This window comes from Meleagris gallopavo, chromosome 20 (assembly GCF_905368555.1).
Source record: "Meleagris gallopavo chromosome 20, MGAL_WU_HG_1.1, whole genome shotgun sequence".
NCBI classification, from domain to species: Eukaryota; Metazoa; Chordata; class Aves; order Galliformes; family Phasianidae; genus Meleagris; species Meleagris gallopavo.
The window spans coordinates 8,275,117-8,291,855 of record NC_139423.1 but is presented as its reverse complement, the minus strand read 5'-3'; the positions used below and the strand labels follow the sequence as shown (position 1 = coordinate 8,291,855).

At 38.0% G+C, this 16,739-nt stretch overlaps 1 protein-coding gene across 3 annotated transcripts; it reads left to right on the top strand.

The window, feature by feature from the left end:
- Positions 1–23: 23 nt before the first annotated feature.
- On the top strand, positions 24–16,655 carry ATAD5 (ATPase family AAA domain containing 5). 3 transcript variants are annotated; one of them, XM_085239849.1, is made up of 23 exons: positions 29–493; positions 1,094–2,862; positions 2,994–3,081; positions 3,652–3,816; positions 4,311–4,446; positions 4,935–5,019; positions 5,433–5,614; positions 6,407–6,585; positions 6,858–7,011; positions 7,207–7,500; positions 7,645–7,735; positions 8,229–8,311; positions 8,423–8,568; positions 8,673–8,823; positions 9,224–9,394; positions 9,898–10,013; positions 10,887–10,980; positions 11,186–11,250; positions 12,062–12,242; positions 12,894–13,075; positions 13,361–14,178; positions 15,063–15,227; positions 15,412–16,655. In XM_085239849.1, the coding sequence occupies exons 1-23, from the start codon at positions 428–430 to the stop codon at positions 15,488–15,490; spliced, it is 5,460 nt and encodes a 1,819-aa protein (XP_085095975.1). In that variant the 5' UTR covers positions 29–427; the 3' UTR covers positions 15,491–16,655. The 3 variants fall into 3 exon arrangements, with proteins under 3 accessions (XP_085095976.1, XP_085095975.1, XP_085095974.1); XM_085239848.1 differs by having other exon boundaries at positions 30–493; positions 13,358–14,178; XM_085239850.1 differs by lacking the exons at positions 15,063–15,227; positions 15,412–16,655 and having other exon boundaries at positions 24–493; positions 13,473–13,610.
- Positions 16,656–16,739: the final 84 nt, after the last annotated feature.

The window sequence follows — 16,739 nt, the reverse complement described above, 5'->3', positions numbered from 1 at the left end:
TTGCAGCGGTCTGGCGCGGGGGTGGGGGGGGCGGCGCCTCGCGGGTCGGTGCCGTGACGTCACGCGGCCGCCGCTCCGCGCACCGCGGCGCCAAAACCCGCCCGCCGGCGGCGGACCGCGGCGGCGGACCGCTGCTCCCCCTGGCACGTGACCGGAGCCGCGAGGGTGGGGCGGGAACGGCCGGGTCCAGCTGGGCTCACGTGACCGCAAAAAGCGGACGGCCATTGGCGGAGCGGGCGGGTCACGCGGGCCGCCGTAGCGCCGCCCCCTTCCGCGCGGAGGTCTGAATTCCGTCCCGCGCGCGCTTTTCTGCCCGCGTCTGTCAGGCGGCGGCCATCGGGCGCGCGGGCCGCGGCGAGTCCGCTCCATGGCAGTAGCGCGCGCCTCTCGCCGCGCCTGAGCGCTCCGCGCCCCGTAGCGCCGGGGCATGGTGGGCAGGCTGGCCGTGGCCGCGGCGGCCGCCTCTCTCCCCGAAAGGGACGGCGACGTGCAGGTGTGCGGCTGGGAGGGGCGCGGCGGCGCTTGGGGTCGGGGGGTCGGGCCACGGCGGGACGGGCGGGTCGCCGAGGGGCCGGGAGCGCTCCTGGCGGTGGCCGAGCGCGGCGGGTCCGCGGGCTGAGCCGCCTCAACGGCGGCGAGCGGCGCTCCGGCTGTGCGCCGCGCTGCGCTTCGTTGTGCGCCGCTCTGTGCGGCCTGCTCGGCGGAGCCGTTTCCCTGCCGTGCTTCTGTGTGCCCTCACCGTCCCGGCAGGAGTTCCGCGCCGGCAGTGTCTAGCTGTGGGGCCGGACGACCCGGGCAGCTCCCAATCCCGGCCGCAGGGCTGCGCTGACGGTCCATAAGGCGCTGGAGGTGCCGGGGTCGGAGCGGGGACGTTCCGCTGTTGTGAATCGGCAGCTCCGTCACGTCGAGCTGGGGAGGATTGGGAGGACGGGGTCGAGTGTGTGTGTGCGCGGGGGACCCACGTAAGTTCCGTGTCTTTCACGGGAGCACAAACGTCACTGCACAAACTCGGATTCCGTGCCTGATGTAACCGGAGCACATCTTTGCAAGGTTTTAATAGCCAAGGTTAATGCGGAGCTTTTTTTTCTTATAGCCGCGCAAGAAACGGCGAGAGGAAGATGTGAAAACAATCACGAGGTATTTCTCACCGCTAGCAAAAGCAGGGGGTAAAGCATCATCGCCTCCAAGAGCCAGCAATATATTGGATTACTTTAAAAAGACGCCTGTGGCTGAGAAAGCTCCAGCAGTAGCTGGGGGAATTGCAGCGGAGTTCAGTGATGACCAGGATTGTTATGTAGCACCTTCAAAGCTGAAGAGGAAAAGGAAGAGAGCTCATTTAAATAATAAGCGAAAGGAGATGAAAGAATCGGAGAATGAACACATAATAGAAATTAATTGTGATGACAGTATAGGAGCAACGAGGCTAAAAGAAGATAGTGATGATTTCATAGCTGCCTGTGCTTTAGGTGACCAGAAAGGTGGAGGAGAATTAGCTGAAGATAATAAGCAAAGTGAGAACTTCTCAGATGCAGACATCTATGTTAAAATTGGTAAAGTTGGTCCTGAAATAAATGCAACAAAAAATAGGATAAGAAAAACAAGGAAAAGGAAGAACAAAGTAAATGTGGATTCATCTGGGAGTTTTTCATTTGAGAACCAGCTGAATAAAAAGTGTAGAAAAGAAACTAAAAATAAGAGAAAGAAGGTATCTCCTGAAGTGGCAGAATGTGCTGTTGTTATTAGTGACTCAAGTTTTGAAGTACATACAGATGATAAGACATCTCAGGCAAATGACAGTATAGTAACAGTATCATTTGAGGACTTCCTGAAAAGCCAAGGAGAAAATTATGTAGAGGATGTTGAAGAAGGCACAAAGCCAATGCTGGACAGTTCTGTTACAGTAAATGAAATGGACCAAAGTGGTAGTACTAGTGACCCTGAGAAGTGTGAGGAATCTCAGCAGCTACCACTGAGAACAGTAACTGTTCTTGCACAAGTTCACTCCATTCCCCCCAGATCAACTTCTTTACGTAATGAGCAAAGAGGTTCTAAGAAAATAGCTTCCATTTTTTTGAAGCAGAAAGTATATGTAGAAGAAGAAAGCAGCCCACCTCTTCTGGAGAGTGAACAAACTGAGCAGGTTACTCAGAAAAGAAAATCTAATGTAGTCATTGAGGAAGAGGAATTGGAGTTAGCTATACTAGAGACTGCAGGATCAGATTCTTTGAAGATGAAATCTACTCTGGAAGAAAGGCATCAGTTCATGAAAGCATTTAGGCAACCAACATCAGATGTAAGAAAAAGTGGAGTTAAAAAGGCACCTGGGAAAGCAAAGCAAGTAATTGGAAAGTCTTCAAAAGACAAAAAAGGACCCGAAGGTGACAATGTTTTAAATAAGGTATTAGAAGGTGGGCTACCAGAAGATGATGTGGACAAACACATGCATTCTAGTCCTGAAAACACTAGAAGTAAAAACAAAAGACCTAAAAAGTTTCAGAAAAAGGGAAGTAAAAGAAACAAGGCTTTGGGAGCTAAAGAAAAATGTGTTTCAAGTACTAGCAGTTATAACGAAGATAAAGAATCAGTAGGTAACGATCAGATGAAGGAAAGTAACTTAGATGTAAGAATTCCATCTAGTCCAAAAGTGAATGAGTTGAGGAGGAGCCTAAGGCAAAAGAAAACTAACACATCCAAAACTATTACACCCCAAAAAAACAGAATTAGAAGTACCTATTCTGAGGATGAAAGCGTGTGGCCTGTACAGACTTCCACACCAAAGGCAAGCAGGCAGTATTTGAAAAAAAGCAATGTGTATAAGGCTGAGGTGATTACAGTGCCCTCTGATGAGAACAGCCCAATAAGGTAAGTGTTTTGGAATATGTTCTGGCCTTTTGCACTTTGTTTTGTTTTCCTGCAAGTATTTTAAGAGAAAGTTGTAGTTATAATTCCTTTCATTAAAAAGTAATGATTTCATAACACTTTTCCCTAATTAGAATGAGGTTTACACGGATCAATGCAACTATAAAATCAAATAAAGGTGAAGCAATGAATAATGAAGAGCTTAACTCCAAAAATATAAAGGTAATTCATGTAACAGCTTGTGTTTCAGTCTGTTGTCATTTACTATATGCATCTAATTGTTAACATTCAAATTGTCTAATATAATAAAGCATGGTAGTACCCAGGTGTCCAATTGAAAGAGAGCATTACTGGAATTTGCTATAGAATTTAAGCTAGCTTCTTGTACAGTTACTGCATCTTTCACTTTAAAATGTTATGTTATATTCATAAAAGCTGCTTTTCATAACAAATCTGATAGGATAGCATGCTCATCTTTGACAAGTTCTCAAGGTGGGATGCAGTGTTTGGGCACAGCAGAACACATTATGCTTAAGAACATCACTGCCCAGATCTCCTGTGGATTCCTGTGGAATCCTCTCAGATTGTCCAGTGGATGACCAGGAGAATCCCCTGTAGGTGCTCCCATTTCCCCCTTAGTTTGCTCCTCCTAATTGTTTCACTTTCTTCCTGATGCAATCAAAAGTTGATTAGAAATCATTTGTTAGAGATGATATAATGTGAAACATCTAATGGAGGTATTGCTATTAATTGCTGGATATCTTGGTTATTTTGTACTTTATTTGTCAATAGATAAGCTCTACTTCTAAAAACATATCCAAAGCCAAACAGCTGGTTGAAAAAGCAAAGGCTATAAGGCACAACAGATCAAAGGTCAACAAGGACTCACCAGCTCCTGTGAGGCGTTCGTCTCGGCAGCAAGCTCTTGCTGAAAGGAAAACATTGCAAGAAAGTGAAGTAAGCTTATGTACTTTATAAAGGGAAACATTCTCAAGTTCTTGTGACTTTGTTAAGCAGCAAAAATGCTTCTTAAAAGCATTTTTTTAAAGTATAAAATAAGGTAGATAAAATAGTACAGTGAATGTCAGCTACGTAACTGCCAGGCTGGGAAGCACAGGCTGATGCAGAGCTGTGGAACGCAGCAGGAGGTCATGCTTTAGAAGTGGCTGTTTCTCTGACCTGATGGACAGCAAGGTGTCTGTTCCAGGTGTGTATGCTGTAGGCATCTTCATTGAGGGGGAGTAATTTGGGGCTTTGCTTATACGTTGGGTATCTTATTCTGTGTATTGCTTCTGTGTAGGTAACACTACTCCGTAACTTCATTAATCTTCAGATGATGTTTGGTAGCTTCTAGGCTCTGTAGCAGTTCCCTCAGTACCTGTCACTAAATTGTATTGCTAATGAAGGAGGAAAAATTGTTTCCTTTCTAAATTTGTTTCCTTTTCCTCTAGAATTCAGTAATAATTTTACATTCAAGCCAGAGTAATGACAGTACTACAATGCAGGATGGGAAGCAAAAGAATCTTCGAAGTCTAAATGATGTTTTGGGGAAGTCTAAAAATCTGAAGGTTTCTAAGAACTCAAAAGGTAATTGAGTTTTACTAAATGAGTTATTTAACAAGAAAGCTTATTGATCAGTTTATTTTATAAAGCTTCTACTGTAGTACATCTCTTTTCCTTTGATTTATATGGTATTCCAATGTGCACCTTTAATTTTTATGAAATGAGTGAATGCTGCAGAAGTTACGTATAGGTGCTGCTTTGTTTTTCTATCTCCATTCAGGGAAAATTAGAGCTTACTAGATTGTTAAATAACTCCCAATGCATACTGTGTTCTGTTGTCCTGTACTATTTTTTTAAGGATTTATTAATGTAGTAATAACTAGAAATGTAACTACAATGGATCTTATTAAAATATTTGTTTGCTTTAAGAAATAGAACTTCCCTTATGTTATTAAATGGTATGTATAGATAGTGAACATGGAAGCAAAGTTACAGTGCGGATATGATGAGAGAGTGGGACCCTTGCATGTCAGTGCTGACCTAATCACCCTTTCATTGCTGTTTCTCTGAAGGAAAACTGGGATACATGCCTTCATTCCTGGGCAGAAATGCTCGAAAGTCTACAGATGAACCAGTTGTGATTTTTGATGACAGCAGGTCAGTGTTCAAAATTGCAGTCGGTTAAGAATCAAAATATATGCATGTGACAAATTTAAAATACTTATTGAAATGTGGTGTAAATGTTTGTGCTGTTTATCCTGACAGATATGTTCATCTGCTTGTGAAATCTTGGGGGTTTTGTGAGAGTTGAAAATTGTTTTTGAGCCATTTTAGGTGGCTGAAAGTCTAGACTGGCATAAAACATCTCAAGTAGCATATAAAATATGAAAAAAATATCAAGAGAATGGGACTCTAATAACAAAATTTGAAATTTGAAACCAAATATAAGCTTATTGCATTTAAATTAAGTTGAACGGTTCTTCCAGACTGCATAAATTGTGATTAGATTCTGTCATAAGCCTTATGTACCTGGTAGTATTAATGATGTTCTTTCATTTCTGTTGTTAAAGCCAAGATGCATCAGAAAATTCTCAAGATGATGATCAGTTCAGAGCAAAACGTGAATTCTTGATGAGTGGTTTGCCAGAATTACTGAAAAGACAGATTGCAAAGAAAGCAGCAGCAATGGAAGCATACTTTCTAGCCAGTTCATATTTCAAGACTGTTGTTCACGTACAGCAGAAGGATGACTGTAAGCTTTTGTTCTGCTATTTATCAATGTATGTGATTTGAAGTAGACTTTTAGGCAATCTATTCCAAAAAAAAAGGGAAGCTGAAAAACACATTAACTGGAATAATTGACAGTTTGTTCTTTTGTATTACAATAAGAAAACAAAAGAAGCTTCTAGGGAGATGCTTTTTAAACACAATTCTCACATTAAATTGGTGCAAGAGTAATGTATACACTGGGAAGGGAAAGAATATTCAAAAGGTAGTCTTTCAAGTTCTAATTTGGAGAATATTAATCATGCTGGACTTTACTGAGCACAAGACATTTCCTTCTTACAAAAGCAAAATGCTTCTCAAGAGAGAAAAGACCGACCCTTCTTTTTTTCCTTTCCCCACTAAGTTAGGGAGTGTGCTGCAGTGTTCTTACGAAAGAGCACAACAGAAAACCAGAAGGCAAAGTAACACTGAACAGTTTTTATATTTGCAATCCAACTAATGAACCAGCAAAATCCTTTGGAGTGCATCAGTCCTACTGAGAGCTGGTGAAGGTGTGGGTGTTTGTTCGGAGGTAGCAGACCCTGGGACTGGTTTCCTGGAGAAACATTGTGTGCCAAATTGTGCCAATTGTTTCTGCTTGTGGGAAGTGGAATTAGTGAAGATAAAGTTGATGCAGTGTAAATTGAATAGACTTGACTCTGATGTAAATGCTCTTCCACCTACAGCTTTCTTACTATGGGATGTTTTTGTCTGGTTTTGTATCTCTGTTTATCAGATTTATGGGGTTTTTTGTTCCTTTTTTTTTTTTTTTTTTCAGTTTGCCCAATGTGGAAATTGAAGTCACCATTGTGTCCTCTACTAACTAAGCTACGGAAACTTAATACTGAAGTCACTAATGTCAAAAAAATCGCCGTCTCACTTGGAGAATTTTCCACTGTGAAGTCAGAACTGACTGGAAGCCGTTCTGCACCTGTGGTTAGTACCTCAAAATGGAAGGTATGATTTTTTTTTTTTTGTGAACTTGGGGAGAGGAGGGGGAGATACACAACACAAAAGCAACATCAAAAAAACAGTTTGAATACTTCATTGTTAGAGAGGTTTTTTTGTTTGCTTATTTTCTTTTATGGCTGTGTGTAACACCAGACAATTCTCGAGTCAGGAAGATTTGTCACTAGGTCTTAACTGGACAGCTACTGTTGTTATCTTAAATTATGCAAAATTGTAATTGCTATTCTTTATATTAAGTGACCTTTTATTTTGTATTGCAGTTCTCTGGCCACCGACCAGTTTTCTCTGAGGCATTCAGGAAGGGTTTGCTAGAGGAGATTGTGTCTTCTAACTCTCAGTTTCCTGTGAGAAAATACTTCTACAAGTTTCTGAAAAAACAAACAGAGCGGTTGCTTTTAGAAAATAGTATGCAAGGTTAGTAATCTACATAGGAAGAATAACATGTCAACTTGCCTTCTAACATGGGTTTACACTTCAGGAATGTTTCAGTGAAAGAATGTTGTTGGAAATAAGCTGGTCCCACATTTTATGTTATTTTTGAGCAAATTCTTCAAATGTGGCTTGAACTACAGTTGTAATACCATAACTTGAATTCTTTTTTTTCCATAGGAAGCAGAGATGCCTCTTCAAATTCTGAGGTAGATCAAAAACCTTCTGACAACTGGAAGGAAACCAAGAGGAAAAGGAAAGAAAAAGAAGACCAAAAATCGAAAAGGAGAAAACAAACTGAGAATAGAGAGACTGAATTAGAATCCAGAGTTTCCAGGAGTGTTATCACTCCTGTACCTGGAGGAAAACAAGCAGATGCAGAACAAGCAACACACTTGGAGAGAAACAAAAACCGGAAAGCAGATGTTAGGACAGAAGATACTGAATATTTATCAGAGACAAATGCACTTTCAGGTACATGTGTACTTCCTTCTGAGTTTAGTTCTCTGTATTGAGGAAATTGAGATTCCCACTGGAAGCCCTATACAAGTCTTAATAGTTAGACATGAGTAATGGACAGTGCTCAATTAAAAAGAAAATTGACTTTTTTTTCTGTAGGTGTTGAAGATGTGCTTTGGACAGAGAAGTATCAGCCTCAGGACTCCAGCGAACTTGTAGGGAACAAGAAAGAAATTGAAAGGCTGCATAGGTTAGAACCATTCTTAAAATAACTCAGAACACCATTTTGCTTAATTAACACAATTTAAGTATAATTATTTTATGCTGTGGTAGGGTGTGTCTGGCTTTTGCTTTGCATTATTCCAAAAGTTGCAGAAACAAATTAGCAGTTGATAGGAATTACATTCTAGTTGTGGTTTCTTGGCTAGTAATACTTTGGTGTGTAATGCAGCAGTCCATCTTGCAGACAGCACTATATGTGACAAAGTGTTTTCCACAATTTCAATAGTTCACAAAATGATCTAACTTTATACAAATCAACTAATACAATAGAGAGTGAAGGAGTAGTTCTTCACAAAATAATCAAACCTGAAGATCTTTTTTAATTGTAAGAAACTTAATATGTTTCTAAGAAAGATACTAAGTGGCTGATCTCAAGTTTTATATTCTCTTCCATCTTTTCATTTACTTAATTCAGCAGTAATTATTTTGTTGTTGTTGTTATTGTTCTGTTCCTTTTATAGCTGGTTAAAAGAATGGAAAAAAAGAGCTGATTGGGAAGAAAAGAGAAATCAAAAAGGGGAAAAGGAGGACAAAGAGCATCAAGGTGCTGACAGAGTTCAAAATGACATATGTAGTTTCTCCTTAAAGTTGATATTAAAGCGATTTGAATTGATAATGATTTGAACAGTCCTTTCTCTTTTAAATAATTCTACAGATTCTTTGGATAGCCTTGATTTTAAAGATGATAAATCTGATATTGAGGAAGAGAATAACCTTTGCAATACAGTTCTGATAACTGGCCCACCAGGAGTGGGGAAAACTGCTGCAGTATATGCTTGTGCTCAAGAGCTTGGTTTTAAGGTTGGTGGAGTTTTTGCCAGTACTATTTTTCTTATTTGTATGTAGTGATATGAAGAGACTTGTAATACAAGATGTCTTTATTAATTACTTAAATACACTTGCAGATATTTGAAGTCAACGCCTCTTGCCAGCGCAGCGGCAGACAAATACTGTCTCAGCTAAAAGAAGCTACTCAGTCTCATCAAGTGGACAAAAAAGGCATTAATGCACACAAACCTTGTTTTTTTAACAGCTGTAGCAGTGCAAAGTCACCAAGTAAGTTTCATAGTTATGTTGGTATTCTTTAGGAACTGAGTTCCCAAAACAATTTTTAAACACGAATCATTTAAGATAGCAAAGTTTATCCGGCCCTGCAATAACAAGAAATGTTCCATAGGTTAACACAACTATGTACCAAAGTAAATAATGACTTTATCAAAATGACTGATTCTTGATTCTCTTCCTAGATTATTTCTGTAGTGTTAGAGCAAGTGCTGTGGCACTTTGAATAGAGAGTTGAACACAAAGAATTCCCTGAACAGGAGAAAAGTAAAATAAGCAGAAATCAATACAGTAAAGCTGTACTGTATAAACAAAACTTGACTTTGCTCTACATTTGCTTGAGAAATGTCATCTTGAGATTATATTTCAAAATTAATATAAATATGTCTTGCAGAAAAAATGTACTCTCCGAAGAAAGTTATTTCACCAAGAAAACCTCCACTGTCACCAAAAGGAGCAGGATTGAAACGAAACCTACACCCTAGAACACTTGCAAACTATTTCAAAATGCCTTCCAGATATAAAGGTAATGATGGAACAGTAACAGCTCAAGAAAAAAATAAAGGTAGGTGTCACTAATTAATAGCTAATTATCTTTAGCAGTGGAAAAGCTACACTGTAGTACTGTATACCTACACAGGAAATAGTTATTACTCTGTATTTTTTTTTTTTCAGAGAGAGTGAGGAGGAATGCATGAACAAAGTGCTGGGTAGATGTGGAGAACAGTGTAGTCCACAAATTTCCAGGCAACCATACTGCATTGTCTTGAAGGGCTTACAGAGCATTTATGCCATGCCCCCAAGATATCACAGATTACAAACAGATGTGGTGTAGAATTAATTTCACAGTAGTCAGCCCTTTGCCAATTGTTGCTGAATTCCCAGCGAGTTTCTAGTTTGTTTCTTTTTAAACAAGAGACATCGAAAAAGGCATCATGCTTATAAACTTGTGTCAGTGTAGACTTTTTTAAACAGATTGTGTATAGGGTGTTTTGTAAAGTACAGTTTAGAGTGTGTATTTAAGCAGTTTTAGTCTTTCTTTCTGCTCAATTCTTCACCTATCTGCAGGAAATGCTCAGAACTCGTGTGAAGAAAAAAATGTTCAAATTAAGTCAATAAGCAAAGAAGTAGAAGATGGAGAACATAACAGAAAAAGTGCAACATCTCTCATACTTTTTGAAGAGGTAAAATTCAAGTGAAACATCCTGGTGTGAGCACTTCATCCTGTCTGCTTAGAGAACTTAACTTTTTTCCTTCTTCCGTGGGACTTCTAAGTAGATTCAAAGGCAGGGATTATCAGTTGTTTAAAAAATGAATTCAGTATTTAATGGTTTCATCTTCCTGAGTACTCTTCTTTTTAAGTAGACCCAAGTTATTTTTTTCCTTATTATCTTTAAAAACTAACTTTGAAAGATAATGGAGCTACATACAGTCTGTCTGTCTCCTGTTGTTCACCGTTGGAACACTTTGCAGAATTCTACTAATGCAGTTTATTTGATTGTCAACTATTTTAAAGTTGTATTCTACATGTCTGCTCTAGACATGTTAAAACAGTTACCATTAACACTCCAGTCAATAAAACATTTAAGTCTATATTAAATTCTTCTTTTATTTATGCTTTTACCTAAAAATATAGTTGAGTCTTCAACAAACAGTGCAAAGGTGCAGCCAAGAATATCATTTCAAGGAAATAACTGAAGTATAGCAATGTTTCTAACTGTGGGCTGATCTATAAATCACTGGTGCAATTCTATTTAAAACAAACAAAACAAGGAAAAAACTTCAGTCCCGAGCAGCCTGCATGATGTGACCAATTAGAGGGGAAGGAGGGAGTTGGACTTGGTGATTGCCAAAGGTCCTTTATAACCTCAGCCACTTGGTGGTCCTGTGAGCTACAGCTTAGGATACCATGATGTTGTGTGCTGACAGATGCATTATACTATCATTGCCTATGCCTGTCTAATAAATTAATGTTAATGTTAAGTCTTGCTCTGTAGTTAACAGACTGCAGATGCAGTAGCTGTTGTTATTTTGTATTTCATTTGTGTTTTCTATAGGTAGATATAATATTTGATGAAGATGCAGGATTTCTAAGTGCAATAAAGACATTCATGGCAACTGCAAAGAGACCTGTAATTCTTACTACCAATGGTGAGTAGAGCTTTTTCTTGTAATTAGACTTTGCAGACAGGAAAAGCCTATTTGTATAATAGTAATTTAAATGGGAATGGTTGAATGCAGCTCATAAATGTAAAACTTAAGGTGGAGAAACTACAAAGAAAGCCTTTGAGCACTTAAGAAAATAATCTGTTTTGAGCAGAATGTCACTACAGTTCACCAATGTCTCTTTATATAGATCCAACATTTAGCTTAATGTTTGATGGCTGTTTTGAAGAAATCAACTTCAGAACTCCTTCCTTGGTAAGTCTATGCTTGGAAATGCAGATTATGTCCTAAGCAAGTATTTTTCATCTGATTTAAAGGTTACTGTAAGTTTATAACTGTCTGATGGAATATATCTATATTATCAGACAACCCTATTTTAGTTTTATGCAAGAGTGTGTAAGATGCTTTTATCTTTACGTGTAGAACTTAATATTAGCCTGGAGGAATTATTTTCATAACTATTTAGTATTTGAGATCACTTGATCACTTTAATGCTTAAGGTATAGTAAATAATTTTGTAGGAGACACATCTAATAGTTTTGACCCAAAGACTGACCATGCTAGTATTTCTTCATTCATAGAAGATAAAGCAACTCCTCTAGAGGTTGTATGGGTTATTCCTTTAATATTATCTCTGGTGTTCTATATAGCAAATTGTTTTACTTGCAGCCGTGTATCATATTCAAAAAAAAAAAAAAAAAAAAGAGGGAAGTAATAGGGAGACTTTCTTAATGTAAAAATGAAAATCCTTTAGGATATCAGAAAACACAGATTGGAAGGAAAGAAAAACTAACTAAGACCTCTTTAAGAAACGAGGTGTACATAGCTTTAGGAATGTAGGCAGAACACGTGTGCTTACTTTAATAAGTTGAATTTCTACACTGAACTTAATTATCTGATGTGGACTGTTTGGGTTTGGTACAGAACTCTGCTGAGGTTTTGATGTAACTTAATAAAACTATATTAAATAGGAAAAATGGATTGCAAGTTTTTTTTTTTTGCTTCTGTGTGACACTGCAGTCTTAACTGGCAGAGTTGTTCTCAGTGGTTTTTGTTTAACTTTTAGATAAATGCTGCTAGCTATCTGCAAGTGCTGTGTTTGGCTGAGAATCTACGAACAGATGTAAAAGACTTAGCTGCTTTGTTAACCACAAATAACTGTGATATCAGACAAAGTGTTCTCTACTTACAATTCTGGGTTAAAAGTGGAGGTGGATACTTGAAAGACAAACATCTGGCGCTTCAAGGTAGGTTGATTTTAATTAAAAAAAAATTGTCCTATCTTAAGATAACTGATTAAAATTCATAACAATGGATGAATACAAGCTAACTTTCTGTAAGATTTGTAAAGATTTGGTGGGTATTTTGTGGTTTTGTGGTTTTTTGTCATTGTTGTTAATGTGTTCTCTTGTACTTCAAAACCTTATATGAATACATATATTTTTAATATATCCCTTATGCATATTTATCTTCAGAATAGCAAAACTGCACAGAGCAGAGAGCCAGTAGTTGTCTCCCTTCAGCTCAGAGTTTGCAGTTCTTTATCCATTAGTGGAGTTAGAGGTAACTCACCTAGAAGACAGAACTGAAAAAAGAGGAAAAATTGGATAATTACTAAGGGAGCAGCCAAAGGATACAAACGATAGAGGAGGAATATCTTCAGTGTGAGTGTGTTACAGAGATATAACAGAGATAATTTCTAATGGCAACTTGCAAAGAAGGGAGAATTTGAGAATTAAGGAAATAGAATGGGCAAGGTTGGGCAATTTCAGTTTCTGTATGCATTCAGAACTGCAGTATTCTTTGTAAAAGGAATTAAGACAAACTGGAGGGGGGAAAAAAAACCTGTAAGCTTATAATGTAGCTTTTTTCAAGTCATGTACATTGTCTTTGTGCAGGAGATGAAACAAATCCAGCAGATCAAGCAATTAATTCTGAAAAGACTACAGATCCCAAGATTGACTTTTCTCATGATGCCTCACCTCAGGAATTTCCAAAATGTGATACAGGCTGTGTAGAGACATTGCTTGGCCTTAAGAATATCCTGTTGCCATCAGAAGACTTGATCACATTTCTTAAGGTATTTTTCTAGTTGACTAGCTAATACCTTGATAATTGCTAGATATTTCACTGTAATTGTCACTAAGAATATTATCTTGGAAATCTTTTTCAAAAAGTTTGTTGCCCAAGTTAATATATTCTCTAGTAATTAAGCAAAATGCAAACTGAAACAGTTGGCAGAGTACCTAGACCTTTGCCTCATCACTAAAGCTGGGAATATGAGGTCTTCTGTAATATTTTTTGCATTAAAATACATTTTTAATATATATTAATATACTTTTCCACAACTATTATTTTACAGCAGAAGATCACAACCAAGGAGAACTGGGATAAATTTATACAGCTTCTCACAGAATTCCAGCTGAAGAAGGTGGATTTTATATATAGTAATCTTGAATTTCTTCTCCCTTTACCAGTGAATTACCTTTCAAATCAGTCTGAAGCATCTAACCCTATACCTGAAAGGACTACCATAGTTTCTTCAAAGAACAGTTCCTGTAATGGGAAAAGTAACTCTGGGAAAAAATCTAAAAAGACAAAGAACAAGAAAAGGCTTGAAGAATTGGATGATAGTGACTTATTTGATACTGGACTGAACTATTCAGCTGAATTCATAACTTTGCCATCAGATAGTCCTCCACCATGTGCTGAAGTGAATGAAGAGGAATCAAAATTGATGAATAACAGAAAAGGAAAAGAAACAAAAAGCAAAACCCCATCAAATGACAGAAGATCTGCTCTTGTTGTTCAGTGTCTGAATTCTCTGACTGAATTTGTGGAGGACATGTCTTTTTTGGATTGCTGTGTAAACAGTATTGCAAAGGAGCCACTAGAGTTCTCTAAAGATGAAGGATTCACCTGGATGAATGGCAAAATCAAAAATGGTCTGTGTGATGAATTCAGTATTGAAAATACTGACTGGTGGAGCTCTCAGAGCTGCAGTGAAATAAAAGCAGCTATTGAAGCGCTTAGTTTTAACAAATGTTCTGTTAGTATTTCTCAAATCTTGGAAGCCTCTTTGAGCACAAGTAATACACCTGAAAGTGATCAACTTGAGGGACTGACTTTGCATATGTCAGACACAAGAAATTCTGTATCTTTCAATCAGTCAGCTGATTTAAGGTAAGGCTTTGCTAATATTTCTGGAGTTATTTGTCCAGAAGAGCATTTCTCAGTGTGTAGGACTGCTTCAGATACTATGCCAATATGAATGTTTTCAGTAGGCCTGAGAACACTGGAATAAGTTGTTAATTTTGCTTAAATAAGCTCAAATTAACTGCTTAGCAGTTGCTGCCAAAACTAACATTTGAATACCCTGACCATAATGTTCAGGAATGGTGGCCTTAATCTGGTTTATATACTTTAAATCAATTCACACGCTGTTACTCCAGAAAGAAAAACAAAAATTTGAAGGAATTTAAAGGCTTTTTCCAAGACAGTCAGTTGAACTGAAATTGGTTAAATTGGTTCTGAAGGTACCAGAAATGCAATTTTTTTCATCTAGTGCCTGGTTATATTGAGTCTGTATTACATGTGTAGATGCTACCTGGTGAAGATAAATGTAATTCAGAGGTACTGCATTTCTGTAAGTCAGTACCCAGAAGAGCAATGTCAAAATAGACGTATCTAACCTGGGACCATATGTGGCCAACATATATCCAGAATGGCAGTTACCTGATTCTTCTATTTTTTGAAGACCACAGATGGTTTTGATTGTCTGATGGATGTACTCAACCTCACATACTTGACTAGATTGTGAAGACCTCCTCAGACTAGACTCTGTAATTGAGCTAAGAGCACTGGGAAAACAGTCTTCAGCCCCTCACGTTTCTAAGGGCATCTCTGTGATGCTGTGTAAGTAGTGTAGGATCAGAAGTTGCAGGTATCCATTGAAAGCAGTTTTGGAAATCAGTATCTCCTTAGCGGTTTTAGTCAAGTAGATTTGATCTTAAAGTTGCAAATACATTCTTGAACAAGAAACTATAAAGTTTCATTCTTTATTCTAGCATCCATAAAAAAGCACAGAAGAGGCTGGCAGTCATCAGAACTGTATTTTCCAGAACTCCTTTGTGCCTTGGAAATAAGCAAGCCAGCATACTTGAGTATCTCCCTACTCTTCGCAGCATTTGTAGGTCTGAGAAGCTTAAAGAGCAAGGAAAGACAAAAAGAAGGTAAGCTTTGGTTTTCCTAAATCTTGCTTCACTTCAGTATGCAAGGTAGTTTGAGAACTTTAGTAAAATATTTTCTTAAATCTTTCTAGACAAAAAGGGTGGATGTTGCTTTTATAAATGTTTTACCTATCATTTGGAAGTAGTTTTGTCATCTTGTAGTCACTCTTCCTTTTTCTCTCTTTAGGTTTTTGCATTATCTTGAAGGAATTCATCTTGAAATATCCAGACAAGCAATAAACAGTCTGTCTCTAGACTTCCCTTAGAATCACTAACACCAGAAATACTTTGTGCCTAATGGTGGTATTCTCACCATAATTGCAGGGTTTTTTTACTACGTTATTTTATTGTATATTCAGAGCCATTTGTATATTAAATTTCTATAATTATTTAAAATTCTGTAAATATCTATTGTCATAATATTGCTCTCCACATCTGAAATGTGGGTTTGTTTGGTGCTTGTCCAGTACGTGCATTTAGAATATTAAATGCACCAACTGATCAGTTGGTACTACTTTGGTTTCAAACATGGAACTGTCTCAGCTTCGACAACTTGTTTTCTTTTTCTCCTCCCCTTTGAGGAGATGATTGACTAAAATAGGCCTGATTCATTCAGAATTTGCAAATGTGTTAAATAATCCAGAGTGAGAAGGGAATAGTGAGAGAAAGCAATTGCTTTTCTGAAATGGAAACGACTAAAATCCCTACTCAGTAACACATGGATAACCAACTAAGTCATTACAAAGCACTGTGCTTCCATGTACATATATTTGTATACATTGGTTTCACTTCATTCATATTTACAGCTGATCTGCATGTTAATCTCCTTAAAAGAATAGAGAGATGGATCCTGTAGTACAAGATGAACTCAGACATTAGGCGTGATTTTGTAAATAACAATTATTCGAGTATTACTTCAAATTCAGTAATATTTAATTACTTCCACTTTTGTATATTGTGTTCTATTTTTATACTTCATCTTGTATTTGACTTCAGCCTCATTGTTTGTGATAGCATCTGTTTTTATACAACAATTTATCTGATAGAAGTCTTACTGTTCATATCAGAAGTGTCCAAAACTTTGCAAAGTCTAGAACATAATGTTTTCCATCTGTGAAAATGTATTTGAGGTTGTTCTTAACTGGAACCACTTCATCCATGTTCTTTTCTGACTTTGTATTGCAGTTTCACTGGGTTTTTTCTTCTCAAACAGGGATTGTTGCAGTATGGTAGTGCTCTGTTTACCTCCTTGTTTCTGTAATAAGGCCATTTTCTGGTACCTTCTGTTGTCATTTTTCATGAATGAAAAATAATTATGGAAACAGTAAATTATTTGAAATAATGGTGCTGTAGATAACCTTTACACTTTACTCTTTCAGTAGCAGAGAACTATCAGTGAGTGAAATAAAGTGGTGGCTGTTAAAATTTTAATGGCTTGTGCTGCTGAATCAATGGTTATTTTTTTTTACCAAATCAATGGTTTATTTTTTACCAAAAAAATAGGATCACTTCTCT